The sequence below is a fragment of the Staurois parvus genome, unplaced genomic scaffold (assembly GCF_062004578.1).
Source record: "Staurois parvus isolate SC_StPar_1 unplaced genomic scaffold, SC_StPar_1.0 ptg000283l, whole genome shotgun sequence".
NCBI classification, from domain to species: domain Eukaryota; kingdom Metazoa; phylum Chordata; class Amphibia; order Anura; family Ranidae; genus Staurois; species Staurois parvus.
Window position 1 is genome coordinate 2,933,032 of NW_028318079.1, and position 14,730 is coordinate 2,947,761.

The window sequence follows — 14,730 nt, forward strand, 5'->3', positions numbered from 1 at the left end:
CGGGACGTTTTACAGCGGCTGTTTTTGGCCTGTGATGTTTTTTTCTACAACCAGTAAACCCCCCAGCATGTTATCCTAGGTGTCCATGCACACATAGACTGTAATCAACGTTTTTTGGCAGGGACATTTTTTGGCTGGAAAAAAACCCAGGACTAGTGGGTTCCTAGATGAGTTTTTAAGCTGTCAAAACGCTCTAACGCTGAAAAACACGACAGAACGCTGCAAATCAGTGTTTTTGGAGGTTTTTTTTTACCAAAAATGTTTAATTTTTTAGTAAAAAAAACCTCTAAAAATACAAAACAAAACCCTGCAACTGTGGAAAACCGCCGCTAATCGTGGCAAAACGCCTGTTTGAATTGGTTGCCATGGTGATGTGAGCAGCCCCGCCAGCCTGCAGGTTTTTGTTTGTTTGAAATCATCTCAATAAAGTTATTCAAAAAAATGCTTAAATGTGTCCATCTTTCCTTTTTCATGTAGCTGAACAAATCAGAACACATCTGCAGTCAGAGCAGGACATGGTACATTCTGATTATCTTCTATTGCACTTTAAAACAGAGCTACACCATCTTATCCTACAGCCAAGTAAACACACTGCCAACACAGCCTCTGTTTGAATTGGTTGCCATGGTGATATGATCAGCCCTGCCAGCCTGCAGGTTTTTGTTTGTTTAAAATCATCTCAATAAAGTTATTCAAAAAAAAAAAAAAAAAGAAAAAAAAAAAAAGAAACTCCTACACTGTGATGTCATCACCCTGCAGTGGCTTAACCAAATCTTCCAGTCACCTGGTCAGAAGCACAGAGGAGAGAGAAGAGAGAGGAGTGCTAGCAGAGAGCTGTTCGACTATAGATTACTGATCGCAAAAATGACCACCATGCATACCATCATTGAGATGTACGACGAGGATGTGGTGGTGCGCTCAGACATGGAAGCGCCCACCCAAAATGTTACAGCCGTGAATGAACATCATCATGGCGCTCGACACACCAAAACCGGACGCAAGAAGAAGATGAAGAAGCCAAAACGTGCCAAAACAAGTAAGGATTCATTCTTCATTTGTCTTACCTATAACACTAACATTCCCATAGACCGTGATCTGGGGGGGGGGGGGTCCTTCACATTCAGATATTCCTGGATATGTGACAGTTATGTAGAGGCGGGTCACATGATCGTCTCCAGCTGAAATGAGTTTATTTTTAGACTCTCCAATATTTTCTAGATGGGTTTTCTATAACACACAGAACCACCATTGGCTGTGCTCGCCCTGTACACCCCGCATACAGGACAAGGTGTACACATTGCTATTTCTACATGTAATTACAGCCGTCGCATGCCCCAACCTTCATTAACATTTATATTTTTTTAAAGTATAGTGAGCTAAGAATGACTTAAAATACATACAAGTGCTCAGGCTTCATTCACATGGCTGTACAAAAATAAAAAAGCGCATTTATAAGAGTTTTTTTATATTTACGGATCTGAACGCAGCTGCATTGTTTTCAATGTCGACATTCACACAGGTGTGTAAACAGGCCCTGCGTTCAGATCCATAACATAGAATCCAGAAAGCTATATCAGATGCAGGTACTGGAAAAAAAAACAAACAACCATTTTACACAAATTTTTACTGATCATTATGCAGGAAGTTGTGTAATAGGATCGGTGAAATGTTTACACCAACGTGAATGTGAGCCCTATGAAGAAAATTGCTAGAAGGTAGGCTGGTATTGCAGAACAGAGAAAAGATTGGAAGCCATACCTGCTAGGAATCTTCTTCTACAACACTGGGGTTCCCTTTAATGTAGGACTATAGGCAAAACATTTATTTTGGATAGAGTAAGGGAGGGTTATAACCCCTGTCACATTTCTTTTCCCCATCCATGTCTTATTTGGGAGATTTCACAGGCCCTTAGATTGATCAAACATAGGCTAGGCAGAGTTCTCAAATACAAGAGAAAAATCAATGAAGGAATCTAACAATTTATCTTTTTCTTTTTTTTAGCTTTGAAACGTTTTGCAGACTTCGCTTTTCCCCGAATTATCAACAACTTCCTATTCGAGGAAACAGATGTTTTTCAAAAATCCAAATTCTTCTTTGGATTTGGATTTGGGGGCCTCATAGGATTTGGTAAGAATCTAATTCACTTATTAAACTTTTTTTAGTTGAATAGTAGAATGTATGCATAGTAGTCATCTCTCTTAGATCGTCAGGGACTCTCCCTGGTTTTGTCCATTTATTCCTGAAGGTGACTTCTGGTATTCATGACAAGCTCAGATATATTAGTTGGGCAGCAGTGTTCCTAAAAATGATCATACAGTAACCAGTAAAAAAAAAATGCACATCTTTTTGCGGGTAGAATAATTTTTTTATTAGGATCCTGTAAAGCAGTGGTGTGCTCTTATCTGGTCCTTGGAGCACTATTCCACCAACTGACACCAAAGATGGGGCACCATTACTCCTAGTGACACCATCAATGGGGCACTACTCATCTCATTGATATCAACAATGGTGTACTATTCCTCACATTAAAACCAATGATGGGGCACTGATGTCAGGGCATTTTTAACTCTCTCTGGCCACAGTCCGGCCCCCCTAAAGCCTGAAGAACAACTTTGTATGGGCAGGCAGTTACTGAATGACAGGAGGAATCAATGAATTACCTACAGCACTCATCAGTGCCCTGGTAGTTCATTAAGAACTACAAACCACCAGCTGCAATGCCGAACGGAAGTTGTAGTTCTCCCTTTCAGAGAACTCTATGAATAAATGACAGTGCCGGGTGGGTGGAGCCCCTCTCGGCTGCGTTTTTTTAAAAGCTGTGACAGCAGGTCCAGAGGAAAGGTGAAGGGGGTAGAGGAGGCTGCTCATTTAGTAGCATGTAACATGTTACACCCTGGATACGAGTAAACATGTGACATGTTATGAAAGGCGAGCTTAGCCTTTAAGACTAGCTTGTTAAAAAAAGGTGTGGTATAGGGCAGCACAATGGTTAAGTGGCTAGCAACTCTGCCCAGCAGCACTACGGTTTTTGGTTCAAATCCCAACCATGGCGCTACTTGCCTCGACTTTGCATGTTCTCTCTGTGCCTGCGTGGGTTTCCTCCCACATTCTAAAGACATGCTGGTAGGCTAATTAGCTCCTGTCTAAATTGGCCCTAGTATGTAAGAATGTGAGTGAGGGACACTTCGATTGTACGCTCCTTGAGGGTTTGGGACTGATGTGAATGTACAATATATATGTGTAAAGTGCTGTGTAAATTGATGGTGCTATATAAGCACCTGTAATAAAATAGTAAAGATTTACCTTTCCAGTAGCCTGTGTATTCAAACTCTGCTGATTCCCCAGCTTTGGGGAGTATGCAACATTTTCAGGTGTGAATACCTGCTACCCCCCACATGCTGTTGTGTCTCCTGCTGGCTTGAACGTCCCTATAGGGTATAGAGTCCACTGGAAGTGACCACAGCTTGGTGTGGGGTGCAGACTACTGAGATTTGGAACACCTGTAAACCAGTGGAGTTTGAAGACACGCGCCTCTGGTTAGGTAAGTATATAGCATAGGCTGGCCTTATAGTAGTGACAGGGTCACTTTAAGGTTTTGACCTCTATACATGTAAAGAATGTCTGTGCTGTATTCATTTTCATAACTAACCATGTTTTCTTATGTTTTCTTCAACAGTCATCTACCTCCTTATGATTGACCCCCTAAAACTACCAGATTGGATAAAAATATCCATTTTATATTTTCTAACAGGTAAGTACACTACGGGTGAGGTTTACTAAAACTGGTGCGCTCAGAATCTGGTGCAGCTGTGCATGGCAGCCAATCAGCTTCTAACTTCAGCTTATTCGATGAAGCTTTAGCAATAAAACCTGGAAGCGGATTGGTTTCTATACAGAGCTGCACCGGATATTTTACTCTCCAGTTTTAGTAGATAACCTCTATTTAATTATCCTTATTTCTGTCTGATATGCAAAATAAAATGACAATTCAAATATTTTTGGTTTTGAATAGGGAAGGCTTAGGATCACTGACAGGTTCTTCATGACTATGGGTGTCCCTACTAATAGTACTACTAAATATATTTCCCATTATTTCCGGTCCTGGTCACCACTGTCCCTGGATCAAGAAATGGGAAATCTCCCCTGAAGGTATTCAGAGAGCAGCAGCAGTTTGGCAAAGGCTCAGCCTTGTTGGAGTTTTCAGCAAGTGAGGAGAAATTGCCTCAATAAGGAGACTTGTAGTAATAAAAGCCCAACAGAAGAACCGTTCCTTCCCCACCCTATCCCAAACCTAAACAATGTTTTGGTTGAAGTTTTATTTCAGTGATTATTTGCAGTATTTCTCCCATTTTGACAATGTATTTATATCTGTAACACTTTTTTCCTTCTTTTTTTTTAGTGATTTGTGCTAGTGGGTGGGGCTTGTCCACCTATTTCAGATGCACCACCCTGATCATTGTACCGAATGTACTTGGAAAGGAAGGACGTGCGTGCCTACTCATTATTGCTTTAGCAGCAATATATGCAGGTCCAGGGGCTAATCTCAAGCACAACTTTACAGAGATACCCCGTTCAATTGGCTGCACGGCAGAGCTACAAATCAATAACACCAAGATGCTATGGAAAATATTATCAACACCGGTGAAAAATATCCTAAAGAATGTAATGGTAAGTAAACACAATCATTACCATGCAATAGAAACACAATCAGTACCATACTGCTACAATCAGGACCATGCTATAGAAACACAATCCGTATCATACTGACACAATCAGGACCATGCAATGAAAACACAATCAGTATCTTACTGCCACAATCAGGACCATGCCATAAAAACACAATCAGTATCATACTGACACAATCAGGACCATGTTATAGAAACACAATCAGTACCATAATGACACAATCAGGACCATGTTATAGAAACACAATCAGTACCATAATGACACAATCAGGACCATGCCATAAAAACACAATCGGTACCATAATGACACAATCAGGACCATGTTATAGAAACACAATCGTACCTTACTGCCACAATCAGGACCATACTGACACCATCAGTACCATACTGTCACAATCAAGAGCATGACATAGAAAAACACTTAATACCATACTATAACAGGAAAATGTCACTTGTAGGCCAAAAAGCTGTACAATCTTGCTTGCCAGGGAGGGTGTTAATTTGGCTGGTGGGGGAATGATGCTATGGAAACAGTTGTGTGGTCTCTACTAAGCCTGCTTTTGGGGAGTTGCCACCTATTTTGTCCCAACACATCCAGAGGCAATGCATAGATTTTGCAGTGTGAGGAGTGTCCGGTGCACTAGGATGACACTGGAAATAAATGGGTAAGCATCATATAGTGCCCAAACCCCGTGTTGTTGCTAAGCGAATATAGGGCTCATTAACACCATGGTATACTAATGCCAAAACAAGTTCACATCTGCCCATGTCTGGCCAGTAAGGGGATTTCCATAACATGGTCCTGGTATTTATGCTACATACTTTAAAATAAAGGTGTTTACCATTTGTGGGGTACATGAAATCTAAGCGAGTTCTCTATTATGTTTTCTAGCAAAAAACGGGTGACTTCAAGGGCCTTGGAGAAGACGTGAAGACAGAATTTAAGGAACCTAAAGAAGCCGTGGAAGGTAAAAGTGGATACAACGTTAAGAAAGAAGAAGAGCTGTACCGAAAGATCAAGGTGGACACAACACAGCAAAAGTTCGATATCAAAAGCATGCTTCGTTGTGAATGTAAGTATACAAGATCATCTGCAAAGTCTTTATCTTTACATCTCCACACCATTCTGTGGAGATACTAAGAGATGTCAAGATGTCTTAATCTTAAGAATCAAAGGCTTCTTTCACAAAGGGCAGAATCCTCACTGGGGGATCTGTCCCCCATTAAGCAGAGTGGAGCGGGAGGATGACAGGTCTCGCAATAAGCGGAGCGGACATGGACACAGCCTCCTCTCCTCTATGGACAGTGGGATGTAAACACACCGTTTGTCCGTTTACACTCGACTGCCCTACGATCCAACCAGACGGGGGGAATGGATTTCCCCTTTCGTTTTTGCTTTTAGCGGATGAAATTGGGTTAAAGGTAGGCGGTATAAATAGACACACGTCCGTTTACATCCGTCGCTGAATAGAGGAGAATGGAGGATCCTCCTGACCCTATCAGAACAACAGTGTGAAAGGGGCTTTAAGATTCAACAATATTGAAATCACATTTAAAACATTTTTTTGCTTGTCTAATCTTTGTCTTTCTCTTTCCTCACAGATGTCATCGGACTTGGCATCACCAAATGCGAAGAGTGGTTTGCAACAAAACACGCGGATTGCATGCGTACAATCGCAGTGCCCCTCATCAACCATGTCCTGTGTTTACCACTGCAGTTTTCATTTCTGTGCGGCATCCTAAACAGTAAGTACCTCATTTACCTTTAACAATATCATTTGGATATGACCCAGTTTAACAATTGCAAGTATACCCCTTGTGGACCACAGCAATTTTTACATTTCAGCTATGGGCCTATAATTTCACAGATAACTGTCATTACTTACAATAAAAAAAAGTCTGTGTTTTTTTAGCACACACAATTTTTTCGGGGGGGTCCGCTCCTCTCAGCAGGGAGTTTGTGAGCATATTCCCTGATGAATCGGAGCCAAACAGGATGGATGTCAGTTTTTTGTGCCCAGCAGACACAGGTGGACCAGAGCCGGTGTATACAAATTTCAATGTTCGTTTACATAAGGCTACCTCCTACCTGTCACGTGTAGTTCTGGAAAAATGGCAAAAGGGATGCAGTCCTTTTCCTTTTATTTTCCAGACCAATGGGGTCCACCTAAAGAACTGACAAGCAGACCTGATCGAAATGCCGGTGTTGATGTAACTGACATTACATGCAAGGTTGATGTAACTGACATTATATGCACATCAAAGCCCTCCCCTTTTATCTGCTATAAGGCTAAATTCATGCTATTGCGGCTCTGTGAGCTGCGTTATACTTGGGCACGGCAGCCCATTCATTTGAATGGGCTGCTGTGCCTGCGTTTCATACAGGAAAAAGGTTCCTGCACCATTTTTAACCCGCAATGGCCTGGAAATAGCATGGTGCATTTTCCCTGCGGTTCCCGCACTCGCAAATTCACTGTTTTTAGATATGTGGAGGAGCCATTAAGAATGAAGGGCAGCCATGCGCATCTGTAAAGAGCGGCGCGTTTTGGCTGCAGGTGGTTACGGGTGTAAGAACAGCTGTGATTCCTGCAACCACCCACAATAGTGTGAACCTAGCCTACATGAACAAAAGAAGTTGCAATGGAGCAAAAATTATATTGCTACATAGTAACTGTTCTTGACGCTGCAGACACAGTTTTGTACGTGTTCACCCCTTGGCGATGGCACCTCCCGGCCCTTTAAGGGTTCCAGAAGCTGGGAGGCGGGGCGGGGTTTAAGGTTATGTGACCGCCGTGACACGCCGTCACGGCGGTCACATTATCAGGAAAGGTCCCAATCGAAAGAGGAGATTGGGACCTTTCCGTGAGTGTCGGACATGTGTGCTGGGAGCACGCAGGGCGCGCGCTCTCAGCACATATTTTCTTTTTTAATAGAATGTAAATGTCTGACAGGGACTCTAGCATTCCCTCAACTCACAAAAACCTTTTTATTTCTGTAATTTTTTTTAAAGCATTTCCTTCACTTCTTGCCTAATTAAATGTTAGCAGGCAAGAAAGTAAAAGGAAATGTCTTTAATGGAGCCCTGGATGGTAGTCAAAACAGTGCAGGAGGTCTAACACTTTCTCACGCTACCGTAACATAAAAAAGGTGCCTAGATTTGGTGCACAATTTATGGTTAGTTACCAGCATCCAGTAAAGCATTTTGATCTGTAAGAATGGTAATTGCATTCAAAGGAAAAAATAAATAGAAATACAACTGTGAACAGTGTCCTCTATAACTCGTGTTTGATGATGGATCTTTTCTCTTTTCTTTTTTTTTTAGTTGGAGACGCATGGTGCAAGAAATATATTCCCATGAATGGCAACTTTGGGGAAACATATGATAAACTCAGCTCGGTCGTAAGCAACGTGGGCAGTTCGATTTCCAGCAAATTGATCAAAGAGGTAAGTGTGGTAGTCAAAGCAATTTGACTGGTTAACGCTCATTAACCCTTCTTCCAGAATCTCTTACAGTATAACTAAGCGTTCTTATCATATGTCTTACTTACCTCCCCTTTTATCTTGACAGAAGGAAGACGACGTTGGTGCTGGAGAAAATGTGACCAAGATTGACATAAAGGACAGTATCTACATCGCCGTGGAAAGGAGAAGTGTAATATTGGAAAGTATTGCAAATGTCCTGAAGCACATCGCTGCGATCACCTTCATTTACATCTTCTTTTCGTAAGTATTCCAAAACCTTTCTCAAACTACACCACAGTTGGAAATGATGATTGGCAGGGAGTCTTCAAAAAGTTAAATGTTTCAAACTGACTTTGGAAATATATAGGAAGTAAATTAGGACATTAAAGTGTATCTAAACCCAAGAACACAAATCCAATATACAGCAGCTTGCCAGTTCCTAGGCTTGATGGCTGCATTCATTTTCATTTTTCACACTAAGAACATTCTCTGCAAGTACAGCTGAATAGCTGTTAATTATGAGATTTCCGGTTTCTTTCACTTCCTGTGCACTGATCTGAAATCTCAAAAATGTTATCAGCTTTCTCTCCTGTGAACTAGGGAACTACTCCCTTCCCTACGTAATGGGGATCAGGAGTTGGGGAGGTGTTTGTAGTTCAAATTAGAAAAATAGCCTAGGGTGACAATGCTGCTGTATTACATTTACATTACAGTGAGTGATCAACAGACGCAAACAAATGTAAATGCAGCCAGCACATCTAAAGATCAGTAAGTGGCGATAAATTACCTTTTTTGGGTTTACATACACTTTAAAGTGTCTTGCAGTGAGTAGGGTTTAGGAAACATAACTAAAAAAAAGATCTCTATACTCAATCCTCCTCTCCTCCATACTGCTAGAAGTTTAGATATGCTTATTTTTAGTCACATTGGTACCGTTTGGACCAATGTAAGTATGCATGTGTCATGCTTGGCCAACACCCGTGATAGCTGGGAATCACTAAGGTAAGCACTGCTACTAAAGTGTTAACAACTAGCTTCCGAGTCCCTTGCTGCTTTGCTGTTAGTGAACACAGGAGATCGCTCAATCAGCATGAGCATTGTTCAGAGAACATTTTGAATTTCCTTAAAGTGATATTCTAGGTTAGTTTTTTGTTTAAAAAAAAAAATATTAAACATCTCATACTCTGTAGTTTTGCACAGAGCAGCCCCAATCCTCCTCTTTTCAGGTCTCCCGCCGGCCCTTCTGGCCCCTTCCTTCCTGCCAAGTGCCCCCACAGCAAGCAGCTTGCTATGGGGGCACCCAAGAAGGCTCGCTGCCGAGCCACTGCTCTGTATGTCCATTCACACACAGATGCGGCTTGTCCCTTCCCCGTTCTCTCCTTATTGGCCCACTGGCTGTTATTGACAGTAGTGGGAGCCAGTGAGGAGGGAGAGACCTGAAACAGCCGAGGCTCTTGTGCACATCACTGGATGAAGACGGGGCTCGGGTAAGTATTGGGGGTCTGATGGACACAGGTTTTTGACCTTCATGCATAGAATGCATGAAAGTAATGAAAACCTTGAGCCTTTACATCCACTTTAATGAAAGCAAAGCACTCTTGACAATGACATCATAAACCTTAAAAGCTCCAGAATATATCATTTTTGTAGGATGTGAAGGAGTATACATGCATACATCCTTACCAGACAATTTGTACGTGTCAGTTGTATATAGTTCATTTTACTAATCTCTTTTTCCTTTACAGTGCCTTCATGTACACCACACGATATAATTCTGACATCCGATATGACAACTGCTATGTGACAACCTACTTCAGACAGATAGATGCAAGGCGTCGGAAACAAGTAAGTAATTCTACATCTAAATCTATGGCTTTAATGATCATTCAATTTAAACTTGATCTTTAACTTTAACCTCTGATTTGTCTATATTGTCTTTGCAGAAAAAAAGATATCTACTGCCGATGAAGAAAGGGGAAACTTCAAAATTCATTTTTCCTTTTAGCCCCAAGATCCAGGGACCAGAGGTCTCATCAATGGTAAGTACATTGTTTAGTGCCTGCTACATCAGCAGTTATTATAATAGATGTAAACATAACATTCTATTTTGGATATTGTAGGGAAAGCAACTGTACACGCTACTCAAACTTCCTCACTACTCTATCCAAAACTGAGAAAAATGTAGCTTTAGATATACTTTAACATGAACATTTTCTTGTTTTAAACAGATGACGGAGTTACGCCAATGTATCTTTCCCATCGTGACGTTTACAATCCTAGTGATGTTCGACAGGATCCTCTATCACGTTCTGGATATAATAAGGAGGCATTCGAACATTTCTTATGTGTTTGCAAGTAAGTATCAACTTTACTGAAAAGGCGACGGTAATATTCACAGGCCACTTCATCCATGGGGAGCACAAATTACATACATACCATATGCACCTCACAGATCTTTAAGTTAATTCGTAATTGAACTTTCAGTTTATCCATTTTTTGTCCGCCCTATAGCAGATTTACTGCTACAGGGTGGACGTTCTGTGCTAAATCATGTGTAAATGCATGATTTTGCACTTCCATCGTAGGGGGCGAGCGCCGCTTCTGCTGTGATGGGACACAGCAGAAGCCGATCAACAGGTACTGGCCAATGGATAAGCGCTAGTACCTGTTGATCGCTGAGAAGACTGACAGAACATAGCTCTGCCTATGTAAACAAGGCAGAGTTGTGTTCTGTCAGCGGCAATCTGCTGGATTTTCTTCCTCTGCAAAGCAGAGAAAAAAAACCTAGTAGATTTCCTAGTAAAAACAGCACACAGAGTACATAAAAACACTGCCTAGGCACACAGTTGGCCCTTTGATCACCCTAGATGTTTAACCTCTTCCTAGCCAGTGTCATTAATACAGTGACAGAGTATATTTTCTAACACTGATCACTGTATTAGTGTCACTGGTTCCCACAAAGCGTCAGTTAGTGCCAGACTGTCCGCCGCAATATCGCTGTCCTGCTATAAGTTGCTGATCCCGGCCATTACTAGTGTGTGTGTGTGTGTGTGTGTATATGTATGTATGTATGTATGTATATATATATATAAATTCCGGTACATAAGACGGTATAACTTTTGCGCAAACCAATCAATATAGGCTTATTGGGATTTTAGTCTTTTTTTTGTTTATAACGCATAAAATAAAAAACCCTGAGATTATCAAACCCCACCAAAAGAAAACTCTATTTGTGGGAAAAAAAAGACACAAATTTCATTATGTACAGCGCTGCATGACCGCGCAATTCTCAGTTAAAGTAACGTGGCATTGTATAGCAAAAAATGGCCTGGTCGTGAGAGGGGGTAAATCTTCTGGAGCTAAAGTGCTTAAATCAGTAGAATACATTCCAAGTGCTTCAAATAGGGATGCAACTATCCACTGAACAACAAGGCCAAATGGGGTCCCGTGTGTGATTATATTATTCAGAAGTACACGCAACAATATTCCTAATTGAAGGGCCTGAGACAACAAATATAGGTCACACATTTTACTCAAAACTTGTCACAATGCCTGATTCTAATCTTGCATTCTCTCTCAACAGGTCATCACAAGCTGGAGGTCGGCGTGGACGGAGATAGCATGCTGGCAAATCTATTAAGAAGAACTATTGGTCTTTTGAATTCATCATCAAATACATTTGAGACCAGCAGTAATGAAAGTAAGTATACAAATGGTAGCTTATCCTGTAAAGCAGTATTTTGTAGACACTAGAGGAAGAAAAGCTGCTGTAAGCCAAATACTCTTATTGCCCATTTCAGTGAATTTGGAGGTCCATTGGAGGGCAGAGTATTTAATAGATACTGTTTAGAAAGCAGCTATAGCTTAAAGCGGAGTTCTGGTCTTTTTTTTTTTTCTTTTAGAAGCACCCCCGTGATAGTGGCAGCTTATGCCATGCACTTTGGCATAAGCCAGACAAATAGGGTGGAACTTCGCTTTAAGTAGAAAAGCCTTCCCGTTTCCAGCATGCTGCAAAGAAGGAGCCTTGCTCTCTTTGTGGAAGCAGTGGTCTTTCTGCAGAATGGCTGGAATCTGCAAATCTGCTACTACAGGTGTTACTAAAGCTCATTTTAGTTTTAGCAAATACAAACGTATTGTATCCGTATATATTACAATTCTTCATTGTTCTAACGTTTAATCTCTCTTTCCCATAGTGTGCCTCCCAAAACCCACTGCCTTGACAGGCTTGGATTACATCGTCACCTGTCTACCCATACTGGCAATGCTTTTCATGTCAGTCTTTCAGGTCTACTTCTACCGCCTACGCCGAGTTGTGGCATCTTACTACTTTCCACAAGTAAGTCTCATACACAAACTTTAAGGACCCATTCGCACATCTCTGCTGCATTGTGGTCCTGTGCTTGATCATTATCTATGTTAGCAGGTTGTAACCACTTAGTGTCAATCGATCTTTAAATGTATTTGAATGTGTTTTTTTCTAATTGATTCCTTTTCTTTTCCCCAATAGAGAGAGAAACGGAGAGTCCTCTTCCTTTATAATGAGCAACTCCGTAAGCGGGCCACCTATGCACATGTCAAAAGGAAGCAAATCATGAGTAAAGCCCGTATCAACCGGAAAAATCTGAAGACCACCATGGGAACTCTCTATCAAAAATGTAAATTTTTGAGAAAGTTCATCAGAAGGCACTGCATAGTGTGTGATCAAAGTGAGACGAAGAATTCGTTTGTGTGTCCAAAGCCTGATTGTGGAACGGTCTACTGCCGCCAGTGCTGGAGGGACATGAAAAAATTCTGCTATGCGTGTACGCCATATGAGGATTTTATTCTAGGTCCCGATTACAGTGACAGCGAGCAAGGCAGTGACTGATCACCATACATCGACTAGACTGGCTTTTGACATTCCCTGGAAATATGGATTCATTATAATGCCTAAACATCTGGAACTACAATCAAGAAAAAAAGTACAGGAGACTTTGAGGACCCTTTCAGACAGGCGCCTGATTGGAAGGTCCATGCAATCATTATGTACAGGCGGGTGTAAATGAACTTGTTTCCATTTACACCCGCCTACCATTTTTTATTATTTTTGTACCCTGATCATCGGGTACCGATACTTTGAGAGGAGAGAAAGCTGCCGGGATTTGAAATCCCTGCGGCTTTCTCTCCTCTCCTTGCAGGGATGACAGTACGGGCTAGATGGCTTTTGAGTGGTCAGCACAGTCATGGTGCTGACCAATCAAAAACCATCTAGCCCATACTATCATCCCTGCAAGAAGAGGAGAGAGAGAGGCATGGGGATTTGAAATTCTCGCAGCTTTTTCTCCTACAGCTGAGAATACAGAGCATTGCCACTTAATCTGCCTCATAGCTGACACCAAGGTATACATCCCCACAAGCTGCGAGGGGACAAGGAAAAGCCAGAGGAGGACACAGGGGGGTCTGGAATCCCATGGAAAGTAGGGGCAGAAAACAGTGGAAGTGGAAGTATGTACCTATAGGTACCATTCCCAGAAAAAAAAAAAAAAAGAAAACCACTTCCAATAAAGGTAGAGGAGGGAGGGAGGGAAGGAGGAGGATAAGCTGAACTTTCACTTTTAAGTGAGGTTCTGTGTTAAGGACTGGTTCACAGTGGAACACGCATGTTCTTGTGTGGTTTCTGCTTGTTTCAGTGTGGTCCGTATTCATTTGAATACAAAATGCACTGGAATGTGAAGGTGTGGGGGTGGAGGGTCGGCGGAAAGGGGGGAAGAGAGGAGGGCAAAACTTCCGCAGTTCTTGCTGAAGCGAGAATTGCGGAAGTGGAAGCAGGTACCTGTCAGAGAAAAAGTACCCACTCCCAGAAGAAAAAGCTTTTAACCACTTGCCATCCGGCAGCTGTATATAAACGGCCGGACGGTGGCAGTCCAGGGGTGGGTTGCTGTTCATAAACGGTGCCCGCATTTTCAAGCTGTGCGCGCTACGTGGGAGCGCGCAGCACCATGATCCGGTGCCCGCTGTGTTCTCCGGACAAAGTGGAACACCAATCATCGTACGGGACTTACGTCACTTATGACATTACTGTTTACTACGTGTGAAATCTGTGAATGATCACAGAGGTCACATGGTACAAGGCTATTCACAACAGCCTTGTACCATGTGACAAGCTGTGACCAATCACCGCTTACACAGCATTTCTGAAAGGCTGCAAGAATGCAGCCAGAGAGAAGGAGAAATGATTGCTTTTATACCCATAAAGGCTGTAAAATCAATCAGTGTAAAAAAAAAAAAAAAAAATCATCACCCCCCCACAAGTAGTACAGCGCCTTCTAAGTGTCTCTATCTCTCCCCCATTTCCCACCTTCTAAGCACCTCTCTCTGTCCCGTTTCCCGCCTTCTAAGCGTCTCTCTCTCCCGTTTCCCGCCATCTAAGCGTCTCTCCCTCTCCCATTTCCCGCCTTCTAAGCATCTCTCGCTCTCCAGCTTCCTGCCTTCTAAGTGTCTCACTCGCTCTCCCGCTTCCCGCCTTCTAAGCGTCTCTCGCTCTCCCGCCTCCCGCCTTCTAAGCGTCTCTCGCTCTCCCGCTTACCGCCTTCTAAGCGTCTCT

The 14,730-nt window shown here is 42.2% G+C and overlaps 1 protein-coding gene across 1 annotated transcript; it reads left to right on the forward strand.

Moving 5' to 3' along the window:
- The first annotated feature begins 864 nt into the window (after window positions 1-864).
- On the forward strand, window positions 865-13,014 carry LOC149458557 (E3 ubiquitin-protein ligase DCST1-like). The gene is made up of 14 exons (XM_089682003.1): window positions 865-1,036; window positions 2,002-2,127; window positions 3,677-3,751; window positions 4,400-4,668; window positions 5,578-5,758; window positions 6,288-6,431; window positions 8,008-8,129; window positions 8,254-8,408; window positions 9,893-9,992; window positions 10,091-10,186; window positions 10,376-10,502; window positions 11,731-11,847; window positions 12,341-12,483; window positions 12,655-13,014. Exons 1-14 carry the CDS (start codon window positions 865-867, stop codon window positions 13,012-13,014), a joined length of 2,187 nt encoding a protein of 728 aa, XP_089538129.1.
- The last annotated feature ends 1,716 nt before the right edge of the window (window positions 13,015-14,730 follow it).